This window comes from Hyla sarda, chromosome 9 (genome assembly GCF_029499605.1).
Source record: "Hyla sarda isolate aHylSar1 chromosome 9, aHylSar1.hap1, whole genome shotgun sequence".
Classification (NCBI taxonomy): domain Eukaryota; kingdom Metazoa; phylum Chordata; class Amphibia; order Anura; family Hylidae; genus Hyla; species Hyla sarda.
In genome coordinates this window covers 138,968,250-138,987,355 of record NC_079197.1, presented here as the reverse complement: position 1 = coordinate 138,987,355, position 19,106 = coordinate 138,968,250, and the positions used below count along the sequence as shown (strand labels likewise).

At 46.9% G+C, this 19,106-nt stretch overlaps 1 protein-coding gene across 2 annotated transcripts in view; it reads right to left on the bottom strand.

Annotated features, from left to right (window-relative positions):
• The window catches only part of LOC130291489 (cytochrome P450 2G1-like), a 72,318-nt gene that overhangs the window by 33,466 nt on the left and 19,746 nt on the right, over nt 1–19,106 (bottom strand). For both annotated transcript variants that reach the window (XM_056540239.1, XM_056540238.1), the window contains one exon: nt 18,727–18,903. In XM_056540239.1, the coding sequence (XP_056396214.1) occupies nt 18,727–18,903 (177 nt within the window). The remainder of the gene's footprint in view (nt 1–18,726; nt 18,904–19,106) is intronic.

Sequence of the window (19,106 nt, the reverse complement as noted above, 5' to 3'; positions counted from 1 at the left end):
CCTAACGGACACAGACTGGAGTTGACTGATGCACGAGTACACACTACACACCCGTCACCCGGGCTTCACAATCCACCTCAAAAAAACGCAAAATGTTATCGAAATTGTCTGACAAAATACCTTTTTTAAAAAAAAAACAAGCGCATATACAGCAGTTCAGAAGACTCTATAATGCAGGATGGTGGACCACCAAAAGACATTCTTCTCAAAAATAATAAACCACACAATTTTTGAAATTTGGTTAAAAAAATTATTACATGCGTGTAAGCGCATCTGTCTCCAAAAAATCAGATGACAAAAGGATTCTAATTGCCAAAAATGATTAAGCAGAGTTAATCCCTCTCCATCTATTTTTTTTTTCATTAAAAAATCACACACAACAAGCGTTCCGTTGTGTTAGCATTCTGCAAAATTCAATTTTATTACTGATAAAATTACCAGTAAATTTAACAATAACACTACCCAAGAGTGTTTAATTACCCCATACATTGCACCAGGAGCAGTTAGGTGTAGGCCTCAGCAGTACCCAAGAGGCTTTAATAACCCCTTACCTTGCCCGATCAATTGCGAGATCGAGTAATAACAGGTGTGTTATGGCCTCAGATGTCCTGGGCCGCACTAGCGCTCCACTGAACGGATTAGCGTGTCTCTATCTTTCAAGGACAGGTGCGTGTTGCACGCTGAAACCAGTTCGTGATAGGTATCTGGGATTGCAATTATTTAACCTTAAAACGAGGAATTACCAGTAAGTGAGGGTCATAAGCTGGCGTTGATTAAGTCCCTGCCCTTTGTACACACCGCCCGTCGCTATAAACAATTGGATTAGTTAGTGAGTTGGTTAGTGAGGTCCTCAGATCGGCCCAGGCGGGGTAGGAGAAGGCCCTGGCAGAGCGCCGAGAATTTAACGATCATTGTTGAAATTTGCATTAAGCATGTATTTAGCTACTGCTAAACATCCAAAAAATTAAGGCCCAAGGCCAGAGGCACTAGGGAGGCAAGTAGTTCCTGAAAGACACAGAATGAGTCTGGAGCATGCATTTGCAGTACCCAAGAGGTTTTCATAACCCCTTACATTTAAAGATCAATGTTTACATTTGCATTAAGCATGTATTTAGCTACTGCTAAACTTCAAAAAATTATAGGCCCAAGGCCTGAGGCACCAGGGAGGCAAGTAGTTTGTGAAAGACACAGAATGAGTCTGGAGCAGTCATTCACAGTACCCAAGAGGGTTTCATAACTCCTTACATTTAAAGATCAATGTTGACATTTGCATTAAGCATGTATTTAGCTACTGCTAAACTTCTAAAAATTATAGGCCCAAGGCAAGAAGCATCAGTTTTCCCCATATTAGGAGCATAGTTGTCCCCCAGATTAGGCAGCATAGATGTTGTTACGCCGAGCGCTCCGGGTCCCCCTCCTCCTCCGGAGTATCTTCTGCCCTACAGCGCTCCGGTCAGCAGCGCTGACCGGAGACGCTGCTCTGTCTTGCCCGGCGGGGATGCGATCCGCCTAGCGGGACCTGCCCGTCCGCGGATCGCATTCCGTCCCACTCACCTGTCCCGATCTCCTGCTGGGTCCCGGTGTGCGCGGCCCCGTTCTCTAGGACGTGCGCCGGGACTCTCAGATTTAAAGGGCCAGCGCACCGCTAATTGGTGCCTGGCCCAATCACCCTAATTAGCTTCCATCTGGTCCATGTGTATTAAAGTCTGCTTCCCCTTCCGTTCCCTGCCGGATCTTGTTGCCTTGTGCCCTGTGAAAGCGTTATAGTGTGTTCCCAAGCCTGTGTACCCAGACCTTCTGCTGTTGCCCCTGACTACGAACCTCGCTGCCTGTCCTGACCTTCTGCTACGTCTGACCTCGCCTCTGTCTAGTCCTTGTGTACCGCGCCTGTCTCAGCTGTCAGTGAGGTTGAGTCGCTATCGGGTGGAACGACCTGGGGGTTACCTGCCGCTGCAAGTCCATCCCGCTTTGCTGCGGGCTCTGGTGAAAACCAGTAACCCCTTAGATTCCGTTCCCCTGGTACGGTCCATGCCATCACCTCACTGACACAGAGGATCCACTGGATCCACAGGATGTCACTGACCTAACCTCCGTGGTCGCCCAGCAATCACAGCAGATCGCGCTACAAGGACAGCAGTTGACCCAGTTGACCGCTATGCTGCAACAGCTCCTGCAGCAACAACAGCAACCATCTCCTCCGCCAGCTCCTGCATCTCCTCCGCAGCGAGTGGCGGCTCCCAGCTTCCGCCTGTCTCTACCAGACAAATTTGATGGGGACTCTAAACAGTGCCGTGGATTCCTGTCCCAGTGTTCCCTGCACCTGGAGATGATGTCAGATCAATTCCCTACAGAACGGTCTAAGGTGGCGTTCGTGGTCAGCCTCCTGTCTGGAAAGGCCTTGTCATGGGCCACACCGCTTTGGGACCGCAACGATCCTGCCACTGCTACAATCCAGTCCTTCTTCTCTGAAGTACGTAGTGTATTTGAGGAGCCAGCCCGGGCTTCCTCAGCCGAGACTGCTTTACTGAACCTTGTCTAAGTGAGTTCTTCTGTGGGCGAATACGCCATCCAGTTCCGCACCCTCGCCTCGGAGCTATCTTGGAATAATGAGTCCCTCTGCGCGACCTTCAAGAAAGGCTTATCCAGTAACATCAAAGATGTCCTGGCCGCACTAGAAATTCCTGCTAATCTGTCAGAACTCATCCATTTGGCCACCCGCATCGACATGCGTTTTTCGGAAAGACGCCAGGAACTTTGTCAGGAAAAGGATCTTGTTCGCACCAGGCGGTTTCCCTCCCAGGCTCCTCTCTTCCCACATCCTTTGCAATCTGAAATAAAGGGAGACGGAGGAGCCTGGGGAAGCATAGTGCGGAAATCAAGTAAGATTATATGGTATAAACTGTTACTTATAGTTTATTGTTCACAATTTCTATCCCCACCCAACAGAATTATGCTCAATATATTTAACCCCTTAAGGACCGGAGGTTTTTCCGTTTTTGCATTTTCGTTTTTTGCTCCTTGCCTTTAAAAAATCATAACTCTTTCAAATTTACACCTAAAAATCCATATGATGGCTTATTTTTTGCGCCACCAATTCTACTTTGTAATGACGTCAGTCATTTTGCCCAAAAAACTATGGTGAAGTGGGAAAAAAAATCATTGTGCGACAAAATTGAAAAAAAAAACGCTGTTTTGTAACTTTTGGGGGCTTCCGTTTCTACGTAGTACATTTTTCGGTAAAAATGACACCTGATATGTATTCTGTAGGTCCATACGATTAAAATGATACCCTACTTATATAGGTTTGATTTTGTAGGACTTATGGAAAAAATCATAACTACATGCAGGAAAATTAATACGTTTAAAATTGTCATCTTCTGACCCCTATAACTTTTTTATTTTTCCGTGTATGGGGCGGTATGAGGGCTCATTTTTTGCGCCGTGATCTGAAGTTTTTAACGGTACCATTTTTGCATTGATAGGACTTATTGATCACTTTTTATTCATTTTTAAATTATATAAAAAGTGACCAAAAATGCACTATTTTGGACTTTGGAATTTTTTTGCGCGCACGACATTGACCGAGCGGTTTAATTAATGATATAATTTTATAATTCGGACATTTCCGCACGCGGTGATACCACATATGTTTATTTTTATTTTTATTTACACTGTGTTTTTTTTTTTATTGGAAAAGGGGGGTGATTCAAACTTTTAATAGGGGAGGAGTTAAATGATCTTTATTCACTTTTTTTTTTCACTTTTTTTTTGCAGTGTTATAGGTCCCATAGGGACCTATAACACTGCACACACTGATCTTCTATGCTGATCACTGGTTTCTCATAAGAAACCAGTGATCAACGATTCTGCCGGATGACTGCTCATGCCTGGATCTCAGGCACTGAGCAGTCATTCGGCGATCGGACAGCGAGGAGGCAGGAAGGGGCCCTCCCGCTGTCCTGTCAGCTGTTCGGGATGCCGCGATTAGCCGCGGCTATCCCGAACAGCCCGACTGAGCTAGCCGGGAACTTTCACTTTCACTTTTAGCCGCGCGGCTCAGCTTTGAGCGCGCGGCTAAAGGGTTAATAGCGCGCGGCGCCGCGATCGGCGCTGCGCGCTATTAGAGGCGGGTCCCGGCTTCACTATGACGCCGGGCCCGCCATGATATGACGCGGGGTTACTGTGTAACCCCGCGTTATATCAGAAGAGCAGGACCAAGGACGTACCGGTACGTCCTTGGTCCTTAAGGGGTTAAGATGTTAACACCCACTACATTATATATATTTAGTATGTAGTATATGTAGAGACTTTCCGAGCTTCACAAATCTATACGTGGCTTTTTGATAGTAACAAAATAGGTACAGTTTACGTTTGAAACCTTCATTTTGACACATTTGTTAAAATTCTATAACATGTTACAAATTGTCTGAGATTCATTGTTTACATGCAGACATGTTTTTTTTGTTTTGGTTATATGTCATTTTTATTAGTTCTTTGTATTTCTTGAAAATTCAATAAAAATTTTATTGAAACAACATCCTTTGCAATCTGCTCCTGTGCCCTCCGCCGAGGAGGCTATGCAAGTGGATCTGTCTCGCCTGACCCAACAAGAGAGGACTCGCTGCCGAAACAAGAATTTGTGCCTGTACTGTGCTAGTACCGAACATTTCCTAAAAGACTGTCCTATCCGCCCTCCGCGTCAGGAGAAACGCACGCACCTAGTTCACATGGGTGAAACGACACTTGGTGTGAATTCTGCCTCTCCACGTCTGACTGTACCTTTGCGGATTTCTCCTTCCGCTAACTCCTCCTTCTCAGCAGTGGCCTTCTTGGACTCAGGTTCTGCAGGAAACTTTATCTTGGCCTCTTTCGTTAATAGGTTCAGTATTCCAGTAACCCGTCTCGTCAAGCCGCTCTTTATCTCTTCAGTAAACGGAGAGAAATTGGTCTGCACTGTGCGCTACCGCACTGAACCCCTGCCCATGAGCATTGGACTTCACCATGAAAAAATTTAATTTTTTGTTCTGCCTAACTGCACCTCTGAAGTTCTTCTCGGCCTGCCGTGGCTCCAGCGTCATGCTCCTACCCTCGACTGGACCACCGGGGAGATCAAAAGTTGGGGTCCTTCTTGTCACAAGCGATGTCTCAAGTCTGCTCCCACTAGTCAAACCCCCGCGACTTCTTCTTTTCCGGGCCTTCCCAAGGCTTACCAGGACTATTCAGATGTATTCTGCAAAAAGCAAGCAGAGGTCTTACCTCCACATAGACCTTATGATTGCCCTATTGACCTTCTTCCTGGTACCACTGCGCCCCTTGGCAGGATTTACCCTCTTTCAGCCCCAGAGACTCAAGCCATGTCGGAGTACATTCAGGAGAACTTAAAGAGGGGTTTTATTCGTAAATCTTCATCCCCTGCTGGAGCGGGGTTCTTCTTTGTTTAAAAAAAGGATGGATCCTTACGCCCATGTATTGACTACCGCGGTCTAAACAAGATCACCATCAAAAACCGCTATCCCCTTTTGATCTCCGAACTCTTTGACCGTCTACGCGGAGCAAATATCTTCACCAAACTGGATCTAAGGGGGGCGTGTATAATCTTATTCGCATCCGCAAAGGTGATGAGTGGAAAACCGCTTTCAATACCAGAGATGGACATTTTGAATATCTAGTCATGCCCTTTGGGCTCTGCAACGCCCCTGCAGTCTTCCAGGACTTTGTTAATGAGATCTTTCAGGACTTATTGTATACCTGCGTGGTGGTCTACTTGGATGACATCTTGATTTTTTCCTCTAACTTAGAGGAACACCGTCATCATGTCCGTCAAGTGCTCCAAAGACTCCGTGAAAACCACCTATACGCTAAATTTGAAAAATGTCTCTTTGAATGCAACAGTCTTCCTTTCCTAGGTTATCTATTCTCTGGCCAAGGGCTTCAAATGGATCTTGATAAACTGTCGGCAGTTTTGGATTGGCCACGCTCTTCTGGACTCCGTGCTATCCAACGCTTTCTGGGATTCGCCAACTATTATCGACAGTTTATTCCCCACTTCTCCACCATTGTAGCTCCTATTGTGGCTCTTACTAAGAAGAATGCTAATCCTAAATCTTGGCCTCCACAAGCGGATGAGGCCTTCAAACGTCTCAAAGCTGCCTTCGCCTCTGCACCAGTTTTGTCCAGACCTGATCCGTTGAAACCATTCTTCCTGGAAGTTGATGCTTCCTTATTTGGAGCCGGAGCCATTCTTCTACAAAAAAAAAAGCTTCTGGACGGAACATTACTTGTGGTTTTTTCTCAAAGACTTTCTCTCCTGCAGAAAAGAACTACTCTATTGGAGATCGTGAACTCCTGGCTATCAAGTTAGCACTCGAGGAGTGGAGACATCTTTTGGAGGGTTCCAAACACCCCATTGTCATTTACACTGACCACAAGAATTTGTCTTACCTCCAGTCCGCTCAGCGTTTGAATCCTCGCCAGGCTAGATGGTCATTGTTCTTTGCCCGCTTCAACTTCGAGATACACTTCTGTCCCACTGACAAGAATGTCAGAGCCGATGCCCTATCCCATGCTTCTGATGCCTCTGAGGCTGAAGCCCCTCTGCAGCATATTATACCACCTGAGTGCCTGGTCTTCTCTTCTCCAGCTTTATTGGGGTAAACCCCCCTGGAAAGACTTTTGTTCCTCCACGCCTTCACCTCAGGATCCTCAAATGGGGGCATTCTTCTCACCTGGCTGGTCATGCTGGCATTAAAAAGTCCATTCAGCTAATCTCCCGTCTGTATTGGTGGCCTACACTAGAGAGTGACGTTACTGATTTTGTTCGGGCTTGTACTGTTTGTGCCCGGGATAAAACTCCTCGCCAGAAGCCTGCTGGACTCCTCCATCCCTTGCCTGTCCCTGAGCAACCATGGTCCCAAATTGCCATGGATTTCAGTACAGATCTTCCTGATTCACATGGCAACACAGTCATTTGGGTGGTCGTTGATCGCTTCTCCAAGATGGCCCAGTTTGTTCCTCTGCCAGGCCTTCCTTCCGCACCTCAGTTGGCTAAACATTTTTTCCTCCAAATTTTTCGCCTCCACGGACTTCCCACGCATATTGTTTCTGACAGAGGCGCGCAATTTGTTTCTAAATTCTGGAGGGCTCTCTGCACCCAGTTGAAGATTAAACTAAATTTTTCATCTGCCTACCATTGCCGAATATTCTTATAATTAAAAAAATTCTGAGTCCTCCGCTAAATCTCAGTTTTTTTGTGGTGTACGGCCGTCACCCTCTTCCCCCCCCTCCCGTTGCCCACTTCTTCTGGTGTTCCTGCTGTGGATGAGCTGTGGATCTGGCGTGACACCCACGATTCTCTCCAATTGGCTTCCTCCTGGATGAAGAAACATGCTGACAAGAGCAGAAGGGCTCCTCCCGTTTTTTCTCCGGGTGACAGAGTATGGCTCTCCACCAAATATATTTGTTTCCGTGTCCCGAGCTACAAGTTGGGCCCGCGGTTCTTAGGCCCGTTCAAAGTCCTAAGACAGATTAACCCTGTGTCCTATCAGCTCCACCTTCCTCCCTCTCTCCGCATTCCTAACTCTTTTCATGTCTCTTTACTTAAACCTGTTATCCTTAATTGTTTTTCTCCTAAGGTTCCTGTTCCTGTCCCTGTCTCCGGTTCCTCTGATATCTTTTCTGTCAAACAGATCCTCGCCTCCAAGGTGGTCAGAGGTAAAAAACATTTTTGGGTGGATTGGGAGAATTGCGGTCCTGAGGAGAGATCCTGGGAGCCTGAAGCCAACATCTTAGACAAGGACCTCATTGCCAGGTTTCTTGGCTCCAAAATGAGTGGGAGACCAAAGGGGTGGGGTACTGTTACGCCAAGCGCTCCGGGTCCCCCTCCTCCTCCGGACCGCTTGCGGCGTCTTCTGCCCTGCAGCGCTCCGGTCAGCAGCGCTGACCGGAGACACTGCTCTGTCGTGCCCGGCGGGGATGTGATCTGCCTAGCGGGACGTGCCCGTCCGCGGATCGCATCCCGTCCCACCTGTCCCGATCTCCTGCTGGGTCCCGGTGCACGCGGCCCCGTTCTCTAGGGCGCGCGCGCTGGGGCTCTCAGATTTAAAGGGCCAGCGCACCGCTAATTGGTGCCTGGCCCAATCACCCTAATTAGCTTCCATCTGCTCCATGTGTATTAAAGTCTGCTTCCCCTTCCGTTCCCTTCCGGATCTTGTTGCCTTGTGCCCTTTGAAAGCGTTATAGTGTGTTCCCAAGCCTGTGTACCCAGACCTTCTGCTGTTGCCCCTGACTACGAACCTCGCTGCCTGCCCTGACCTTCTGCTACGTCTGACCTCGCCTCTGTCTAGTCCTTGTGTACCGCGCCTGTCTCGGCTGTCAGTGAGGTTGAGTCGCTATCGGGTGGAACGACCTGGGGGTTACCTGCCGCTGCAAGTCCATCCCGCTTTGTGGCGGGCTCTGGTGAAAACTAGTAACCTTAGATTCCATTCCCCTGGTACGGTCCACGCCATCACCTCACTGACACAAAGGATCCACCACCAGTGTCATCTCCGCATACCAGTCCGGATCCTGACAGATGTCCCTCAGATTAGGAGCATACTTGTCCCCCAGATTAGGCAGCATAGATGTCACCCAGATTAGGCAGCATAGATGTTCCCCAGATTAGGCAGCATAGATGTCCCCCAGATAAGGAGCATACTTGTCCCCCAAAATAGGCAGCATAGATGTCACCCAGATTAGGGGCATACTTGTCCCCCAGATTAGGCAGCATAGATGTCACCCAGATTAGGCAGCATAGATGTCCCCCAGATTAGGAGCATACTTGCCCCCCAGAGTAGGCAGCATAGATGTCATCCAGATTAGGCAGCATAGATGTCCACCAGATTAGGACCTTAGTTGTCCCCCAGATTAGGAGCATAGTTGTCCCCCAGATTAGGCAGCATAGATGTCACACAGATTAGGCAGTATAGATGTCCCCCAGATTAGGAGCATACTTGTCCCCCAGAGTAGGCAGCATAGATGTCCCCCAGATTAGGAGCATACTTGTCCCCCAGATTAGGCAGCATAGATGTCTCCCAGATTAGGAGCATAGTTGTCCCCCAGATTAGGCAGCATAGATGTCACCCAGATTAGGCAGCATAGATGTCCCCCAGATTAGGCAGCATAGATGTCACCCAGATTAGGCAGCATAGATGTCCCCCAGATTAGGCAGCATACTTGTCCCCCAGATTAGGCAGCATACTTGTCCCCCAGATTAGGCAGTATAGATGTCCCCCAGTTTAGGCAGCATAGATGTCCCCCAGATTAGGAGCATACTTGTCCCCCAGAGTAGGCAGCATAGATGTCACCCAGATTAGGCAGCATAGATGTCCCCCAGATTAGGAGCATACTTGTCCCCCAGAGTAGGCAGCATAGATGTCACCCAGATTAGGCAGCATAGATGTTCCCCAGATTAGGCAGCATAGATGTCCACCAGATTAGGAGCTTAGTTGTGCCCCAAATTAGGAGCATAGTTGTCCCCCAGATTAGGCAGCATAGATGTCACCCAGATTAGGCAGTATAGATGTCCCCCAGATTAGGAGCATACTTGTCCCCCAGAGTAGGCAGCATAGATGTCCCCCAGATTAGGAGCATAGTTGTCCCCCAGATTAGGCAGCATAGATGTCACCCAGATTAGGAGCATAGTTGTCTCCCAGATTAGGCAGCATAGATGTCACCCAGATTAGGCAGCATAGATGTCCCCCAGATTAGGAGCATAGTTGTCCCCCAGATTAGGCAGCATAGATGTCACCCAGATTAGGCAGCATAGATGTCCCCCAGATTAGGCAGCATACTTGTCCCCCAGATTAGGCAGCATAGATGTCCCACAGATTAGGCAGCATAGATGTCCCCCAGATCAGGAGCATAGTTGTCCCCCAGATTAGGCAGCATAGATGTCGCCCAGATTAGGCAGAATAGATGTCCCCCAGATTAGGCAGCATACTTGTCCCCCAGATTAGGCAGCATAGATGTCCCCCAGTTTAGGCAGCATAGATGTCCCCCAGATTAGGAGCATACTTGTCCCCCAGAATAGGCAGCATAGATGTCACCCAGATTAGGCAGCATAGATGTACCCCAGATTAGGAGCATACTTGTCCCCCAGAGTAGGCAGCATAGATGTCACCCAGATTAGGCAGCATAGATGTCCCCCAGATTAGGAGCATACTTATCCCCCAGATTAGGCAGCATAGATGTCCCCCAGATTAGGCAGCATAGTTGTCCCCCAGATTAGGCAGCATAGATGCCCCCCAGATTAGGCAGCATAGATGTCACCCAGATTAGGCAGCATAGATCTCCCCCAGATTAGGAGCATACTTGTCCCCCAGAGTAGACAGCATAGATGTCCCCCAGATTAGGAGCATACTTTTCCCCCAGATTAGGCATTTTAGATGTCCACCAGATTAGGAGCATAGTTGTCCCCCAGATTAGGAGCATAGTTGTCCCCCAGATAAGGAGCATATTTGTCCCCCAGATTAGGCAGCATAGATGTCCCCCAGATTAGGCAGCATAGATGTCACCCAGATTAGGCAGCATAGATGTCCCCCAGATTAGGAGCATACTTGTCCCCCAGAGTAGGCAGCATAGATGTCCCCCAGATTAGGAGCATACTTGTCCCCCAGATTAGGCATTTTAGATGTCCACCAGATTAGAAGCATAGTTGTCCCCCAGATTAGGAGCATAGTTGTCCCCCAGATAAGGAGCATAGTTGTCCCCCAGATTAGGAAGCATAGATGTCACCCAGATTAGGCAGAATAGATGTCCCCCAGATTAGGCAGCATAGATGTCCCCCAGATTATGCAGCATAGATGTCCCCCAGATTAGGCAGCATAGATGTCCCCCAGATTAGGCAGCATAGTTGTCCCCCAATCAGCGCGGGCCGGTCAGAGCCAATCAAAGGGCCGCATGTGGCATGCGGGCCGTACAATGCCCAGGTCTGCCCCAGAGGGTTTCATAACCAACCACAATAGAGAAAATTCTGTTGTAGGAGCATGGTCAATCTACTCAGACCCATCTGTCATTGGTGGCTGGAAATCCTGGCTGATCCATCCCTGATTCATCTTGACAAATGTCAGTCTCTCCACATTTTTAGTGGACAGACGAGTTCGCCTTGGGGTGACTATGGCCCCGGCCGCACTAAACACCCGCTCTGATGGCACACTACTGGCAGGGCAGGACAGCTTTTCCAGGGCAAACTCCGCTAGTTGCGGCCATAAATCGAGTTTGGCTGCCCAGAAGTCAAGCGGATCTTCAACGCTTGTTGGCAGGGTCATGTCGAGGTAAGCCACCACCTGCTGGTTCAGGTCCTGCTCCATGTCCACCTGCTGCTGATGAGTAGCTTCACTATGCGGCTGAAGGAAGCTACTCATCAGCGACTGTAGACTCAGGCTGCTGCTGATTGAGCTGGTACTGCTCCTGCCACCCCTCCCCTCCCCAGCAGCCGTAGCAGGGGAAGGTGAGCGCAGAGGGCCCCCCAAGTCAGACCTGCGAGTGGATGGACTATGTGGCCGATAGGCATCGGCCAACCGACTACGTAGAAGCTCCCTGAAGTAGGTCAGTTTGTCCTCCCTCTCAGTGGGTGTAAAAAAGGCCCCCATTCTGGGCCGGTAGCGAGGGTCTAATAAGGTGGAGATCCAGAAGTCATTGCGCTGACGAATTTTGACAATTTGGGGGTCACTACGCAAGCAACTCAACAAGCATCGTGCCATTTTTGACAGTGACTCGCTGGGACTACCTGCCTCCATCTCCACTGCATACTGCCACGGTGTGTCTGGGTCCTCTGTCTCGCCTCCCTCATAATAACCCTCCAGCTCCTCTGGCTGCTCCTGCTCCTCCTCTCCTGTCCAATGACCAGAAACACCGGCCATCTCATCCACCGTAAACTGTGCTCCGCTCTGCCCCTCATCATCCTCCTCCAGTTCATCCCCCACAGGACTCATGTAGCCTTCTGATGTAGGCGCAACATCTCCATTGCCGTGACCAGCACTGTTTTCAATCATTTTTTGGAGTAAATGTAGGAGTGGAATTACGTCGTTCATGGCGTAATTCGAGTGACTAACAAAAAATGTGGCTTCCTCAAAGGGTCTCAGCAAACGGCAGGTGTCACATATGAGCTGCCACTCGTTCACATTTAAGTTACACAGGGGAGTACTCTTATCTGCTTGTATCATCAAAAAATCCGTGATGGCTTTTCTTTGTTCGTATAGTCTGTCAAACATATGGAGGGTGGAATTCCAAAGTGTGGCAACGTCACAAATGAGACTATGTTGTGGGATACCGTTCTGACGCTGCAGCTCAAGCAAAGTGTGCTTGGCGGTGTACGAGTGGCTGAAGTGCATGCGCAGTTTCCTTGCCATTGTCAGGACATCTGGCAAATGGGGAGAAGACTTGATGAACTTCTTGACAACCAGATTCAACACGTGTGCCATGCAGGGCGAATGGTTCTCACTTCCTTGTCGCAGCGCGGCCACAATCTTCTTCCCATTGTCAGTCACCATGGTTCCCATTTCCAGATTTCGTGGAGTAAGCCATACTCGGATTTCTTCCCTAATGAACTTTAGCAGTTCCTCCCCTGTGTGACTCCGTTCGCCAAGGCAAACCATGTGAAGGACAGCTTGACACCGCTGTGCCCTACACACGTGGTACGATGAAGGGCCACCGAGATTTGGACGTGCAGTAGAGGCCGAGGACACGGGGGAGGAGGAGGAGGAGGTGCACACTGTAAAAGGACCAACTGCCTGGGAGCCAGAGCGTGGAGGAGGAAGCGGTGTGACCTGTCCATGTTGCTGTTGTGGCTGTGCAGGAACAACATTTACCCAGTGGGCCGTAAAAGACATGTATTGCCCCTGCCCGTAGTTACAGCTCCACACGTCGGCGCTGCCGTGCACTTTTGAACACACCGACAGGGTCAAGGACTGGCCAACCTTCTCTTGTACAAATTTATGCAGTGCTGGTACTGCCTTCTTCTCAAAGAAATGACGGCTTGGGACTCTCCACCTCGGCTCAACACAAGCCATCAATTCCCTGAAAGCTGCAGAGTCCACCAGTTGGAAAGGGAGGGACTGCAACACCAGCAACTTGGACAGGAGCACATTCAACTTCTGCGCCGTTGGAAGAGTGGGCGCATACTGTTGTCTCTTGGACATGGCTTCGCCGATCGATTGTTGGTGGAATGGCTAACTACGAGTGGAGGAAGCAGGAGCGCAAGAAGGATGGTTTGACACTTCGGCTGAGGTGGTGGAGCCTTGACTGGATGACGGAGGGAGCGGATGGCCACTGGGTGATGCAGCAGGTTGGACCACTACCTCGGAGCCACGGTTACCCCAGGCCGCTTTATGGTGGCGAATCATGTGTTGACGCAGGGGCGTGGTGCCGAGATTGGGACCCTGGCCACGCTTAACTTTCTGCCGACAGATTTTGCAAGTGACTACGCTAAGGTCCTCCGGATTCTTTATGAAGAACAACCACACCGCAGAGTAGCTGATTTTCCCACCCGCAGTTCGCACTATTTCACTGCTATTGGCGCCGTCTCCAGGAACCCCTGTTCCACTACCTCCCTGAATGGTAGCTTGCCGCGAAGCAGGTGGTCTCCCCCTGGCACGTTTGGCTCCTGAATTTCCACTACTGCCACCAACACGCTGATTGCCAACCGTGCTACCGCCTTGCTGCCTCATAGACAAAGAGCAAATCTCTTCTCCTGTTGATGATGAAGCCCTGGCTTCTGCACCCGGCTCCCAATTGCGATCGGCTTCATCATCATCAAAAGATGTGTGCACGTCACTGATGTCCTCCTCGTGTTTCACAACAGTGTCTGCCTCAGGACCCTGAACAATTGAAACACCGCCTCCCACGTCACTCTCCGCATCAATACTTGCCCGCCTTGTGGAGCAAGCGACACATGTCTCCTCACATTGTTGGCTGCCCATTAGATGCTGACTGTCGTCTATTACATCGTCCTCACTAAATAGTGGAGCTGAACCCAAAGCATGAGATACTTCTTTGGGAGAGGGAACAGCATAGGACAAAGGCAATGGGATTACAGGGACTGCTCCCGGGCCATGCCAACTGAGGGTTGTGTCTGAGGAACCTACCAACTCTTGACTGGGGTTGTCAGATGTCGCTTGTGATGATGGGGATGAGTGTGCAAACCAATTGACGAGGAGAGATGGGTCGACGACATGACCGCTGGGTGTTAATGGGAGCCCAGGCCTATTGCTGCGACTCCTGCTGCCACTCACCCCAAGTCAGCTGCCAATTCTGCCTGACGTATGTAGGCCTCTGCCCCTTCTCTGTGCACGTCCTGGCACTTTCCTGCCTGACATACTTAGTGCGTTTATGAGGGTATAGAACAGCAGCAGGTGATTACTTACAGCTGTCCTTTCAAAGTATATAGGCCCTAGACAGAATAACAGTTACTAAATAGTACACTCCTTTGTTGTATGTATGCCCTTTGCAATGATGAGCGCACTGGTATGCATATTTCTACGCAGGAAAAACGCAGTACAACATCTCCTACCTGGTTATCTTACCCAGGATCATACAGGTGTGGGCACAATCGGTGCATTTGTTGTTCTGTCATGCACGTTACCAGGTCCTTTGTGTCTTTTTCGACTAATGAATCTTTTCAATCAAACAATATTGTAATTGTAATACTACTTATGTAGTTTACCTGATATCGTGCACGGCATGCCGTTTACAATACGTTGGATGTACAACAAATGCACTGAAGATTAGATTGCGCAAACACCTGTCTGACATACCTCACTTCTTATCTAGGAATACGTCATCAGTTTCCAAACAGTGTGCTGAGGTACACAGTGGCAGTTTCTCAACTCTTCATTGCACTGCCATAGAATGTGTCAACCCTTCTAAAAGAGGTGGTGATCACAGGAGAAAGCTTCTGAACCGGGAAATTTTTTGGATTCTCAAGCTCTTTACCAGTGTTCCACTGGGCTTAAATAAACGGCAAGACGTAATTCTTCACTATTAAAATTTGGATATATTTTCCAGTAAGCCCTTGCTATTTATTGTAGTCACCAAACAAGTACATTTAAAATCCATTGTATTTATGTAGGATATTTATATCTTTTTTATAATTATAATTCCTTCCAATGTTATCTGTGTCTTTTTTGGTGATTTACAACATTGTCCCTCTCTTATTCATATTTCATTTTGTTTATTTATTTGTCCCTGTTCTCCTTATTTAGCACACATCCAGACGTTTGGGTTTTTTACCCACCTCTTTTATCTTCCATTACTTTATATGGTTTTTATTGCCTGTTTTGTACTATACACTGTGAGATGCTTCTTTTTGCAGAGAGGTGTGTAAGGAGTTAATGGCATCAGACTTCATCACCTGTGATCATTTGCCATCATTCCACCTATATATACCCATGTTTCCTTTGTATATGGTGTATGACTAAGAGCGCTTGTAGCGCTTGAAACACGTAACCCTTGTGTTCCTGCATTTGTCTGCTAATAAATTGGATTTTATTTGCAACTGAGCTGGACTCCATCCTCCATTTTCTACATTCTCTGTGGCGTTGTCCAGCGCCAGGAGTCCGTGCTCCATCTGTCCGGGCGGGGTGAGCTGGTTGGACTGTCTGTTGTTGTGGTGTTGTGTTATGTTGTTGTGTTTTTGTGTTGTTGCATTGTGCTATGTTGTGTTGTTGTGTTGTCTTGTTGTGTTGTGTTATGTTGTATTGTTGTGATTTGTTATGTTGTGTTGTTGTTATGTTGTTGTGTTGTGTGATGTTGTTATGGTGTGTTATGTTGTATTATTGTTGTGGAGTTGTTGTGGTGTTGTGGTGTTGTGTAGTGGTTGACGTTGTGTTGTTGTGGTTTTGTTGTGTTATGTTGTGTTGTGGTTGTGCTGTTGGTGTTGTGTTGTTGTGTTATTGTTGTTGTTGTGTTGTTGTTGTTGTTGTGATGTTGTAGTGTTGTGTTGTTGATGTGGTGTTGTGTTGTTGTGTTGTGGTGTTGTTGTGTCATGTGTGTTGTTGTTGTTGTTGTGTTGTTGTTGTATTGTGTTGTTGTTGTTGTGATGTTGTTGTGTTATGTGTGTTGTTGTTGTTTTTGTTGTATTGTGTTGTGGTGTTGTTGTGTTGTATTGTTGTGTTATGTGTGTTGTTGTAGTATTGTGTTGTGGTGTGTTGTTATGTTATGTTGTTGTGTTGTTGTTGTGTTGTAGTGTTATGTTGTTGTTCTGTTGTGGTGTTGTTGCGTTTTGTTATGTTGTGGTGTGTGTTTGTGGTGTGTTGTGGTGTTGTGTTGTTGGTGTTGGGTTGTTGTGGTGTTGTGTTGTTGTGCTGCTGTTGTTGTGTTGTGTTTGGTGTCTTGTGGTGTTGTGTTGTGTTTTTGTGATGCTGTGTTATGTTGTGCTGCTGTTGTTGTGTTGTTGTTTTGTGTTGTGGTGTTGTTTTGTTGTGCTGTTATCTTGTTTTGTATTGTGTCGTGGTGTTTTGTTGAGTTGTTGCAATGCGGCCGAGACCTGACTCACTAGTCAGCTGATGACAGGGAGCCTGTCTGCTTCAATGAATGGAGCGATCGCTTGGTCAGAGAGAGATCAATCTGCAACCAATACAACAGCTGTGGGCACACAAATTGAAAACCACAGGTATTTTGAATGGATGCAGCTCATTTATGTTTCAATGGGTGGGGTGGCTGATGTGTGGGAGGGAGGAAAATGGAAATATGGGATTTGTAGCAAAAAAACTAAAACTGAAAAAGGAAATACCAGTTCACAAAAAGCCACAGTGTTCTGGTAATCTCACAACATAGCCATTTAGCCCCAAGACAAGCACAGATCCTTCCTAAGCATGTCATTTACTGTCTGTCAGGTACGTACTAAAATCACCTTATGGTGGAGAACCCCTTTAATCTGTCTACATTTGTTGTTCTGCTCAGATTATTTTATGGGAATTGTTCTAATCTGTTCTGCTTTCTGCAGTCTTGAGGTCACACTGAGGCGGCATGCTCCATCTGATGCCAAAGTAAAGAAGTACAGTGAGGATCAAAAGTTTGGCCACCCCAGGTAAAAATTTGTATTAATGTGCATAAAGAAGCCAAGGAAAGATGGAAAAATCTCCAAAAGACGTCAAATTACAAATAAGACATTCTTATAATATGCCAACAAAAGTCAGATTTTATTTCCATCATTTACACTTTCAAAATAACAGAAAACAAAAAAATTGCATCTGCAAAAGTTTGGGCACCCTGCAGAATTGATAGCATGCACTGCCCCTTTTGCAAAGCTGAGACCTGCCAGTGTCATGGATTGTTCTCAATCATCATCTGGGAAGACCAGGTGATGTCAATCTCAAAGGTTTTAAATGCCCAGACTCATCTGACCTTGCCCCAACAATCAGCACCATGGGTTCTTCTAAGCAGTTGTCTAGAAATCTGAAACTGAAAATAGTTGACGCTCACAAAGCTGAAGAAGGCTAAAAGAAGATAGCAAAATGTTTTCAGATGTCAATATCCTCTGTTTGGAATGTAATTAAGAAATGGCAGTCATCAGGAACAATGGAAGTTGAAGCAAGATCTGGAAGACCAAGAAAATATCAGACAGAACAGCTCGCAGGATTGTCAGAAAAACTCTTCAAAACCCATGTTTGACTGCACAATCCCTCCAGAAAGATCTGGCAGACACTGGAGTTGTGGTACACTACTCCACTATAAAGAGATACTTGTACAAATATGGTCTTCATGTAAGAGTCATCAGAAGAAAACCTCTTCTATGTCCTCACCACAAAAATCAGCGTTTGAACTTTGCAAATGAACATATAGACAAGCCTGATGCATTTTGGAAACAAGTTCTGTGGACCAATGAGGTTAAAATTGAACTTTTTGGCCGGAATTAGCAAAGGAACGTTTGGAGAAGAAGAGGAACAGAATTTAATGAAAATAACCTCTGTCCAACTGTTAAGCGTGGGGGTGGATCAATCATGCTTTGGGGTTGTATTGCAGCCAGTGGCACAGGGAACATCTCACAAGTAGATGGAAAAAAATGGATTCAATAAAATTTCAGCTAATTTTGGATGCTAACTTGATGCCATCTGTGAAAAAGCTGAAGTTTAAGAGAGGATGGCTTCTACAAATGGATAATGATCCTAAACACACCCCGAAATCCACAGGGGATTACATCAAGAGGCGTAAACTGAAGGTTTTGCCATGGCCTTCACAATCGCCTGACCTCAACATAATTGAAAATCTATGGATAGGCCTTAAAAGAGCAGTGCATGGCAGACAGCCCAGAAATCTCAAAGAACTGGAAGACTTTTGTAAGGAAGAATGGGCAAAGATATCTCAAGCAAAAATTGAAAGACTCTTGGCTGGCTACAAAAAGCGTTTACAAGCTGTGATACTTGCCAAAGGGGGCAGTACAAGATATTAACTCTGCAGGGTGCCCAAACTTTTGCAGACACCATTTTTTTTGTTTTCTGTTATTTTGAAAGTGTAAATGATGGAAATAAAATCTAACTTTTGTTGACATATTATAAGAATGTCTAATCTGTAATTTGATGCCTTTTGGAGATTTTTCCATCTTTCCTTGGCTTCTTTATGCACATTAATACAAATTTTTACCTGGGGTGCCCAAACTTTTGATCCCCACTGTATTCTACCTTAGAGGTAATTATTGATTGTCTTAAAGATCTCTATAAACCATTGTAGGGGTCCCTGGGGGCCTTTTTTTACCTTCTCCATTTTAATGAGGAAAGCATCAACATAGTCCCTGGGGTTATTCTCATCCAAAGTTTTCTTGTTCATTTCTACTCTTTTTTCCACAAATAGAAGGAGTTCTTTCAAACAGATGAAGATCTCTTGGTGTCTCCCAGGGATAAACTGCATGACCGTGGGAAACATCCCATATAACTAAAGCCAAAAAAAAAAGGTTTAGAGTAGTTTTAATCATCAAACTATTAGCACTATATATGATGGTAAAGCAGACAAATTGCAGATGCTCCATACAAACAATTCAATCATACTGCACCCTTTCACCTCTTTCTGGATTTTTACCTCTTTAAAACACCTAAAAAGCAACATGAAAATATGCAAATATGTATAAGCCCTGCCCC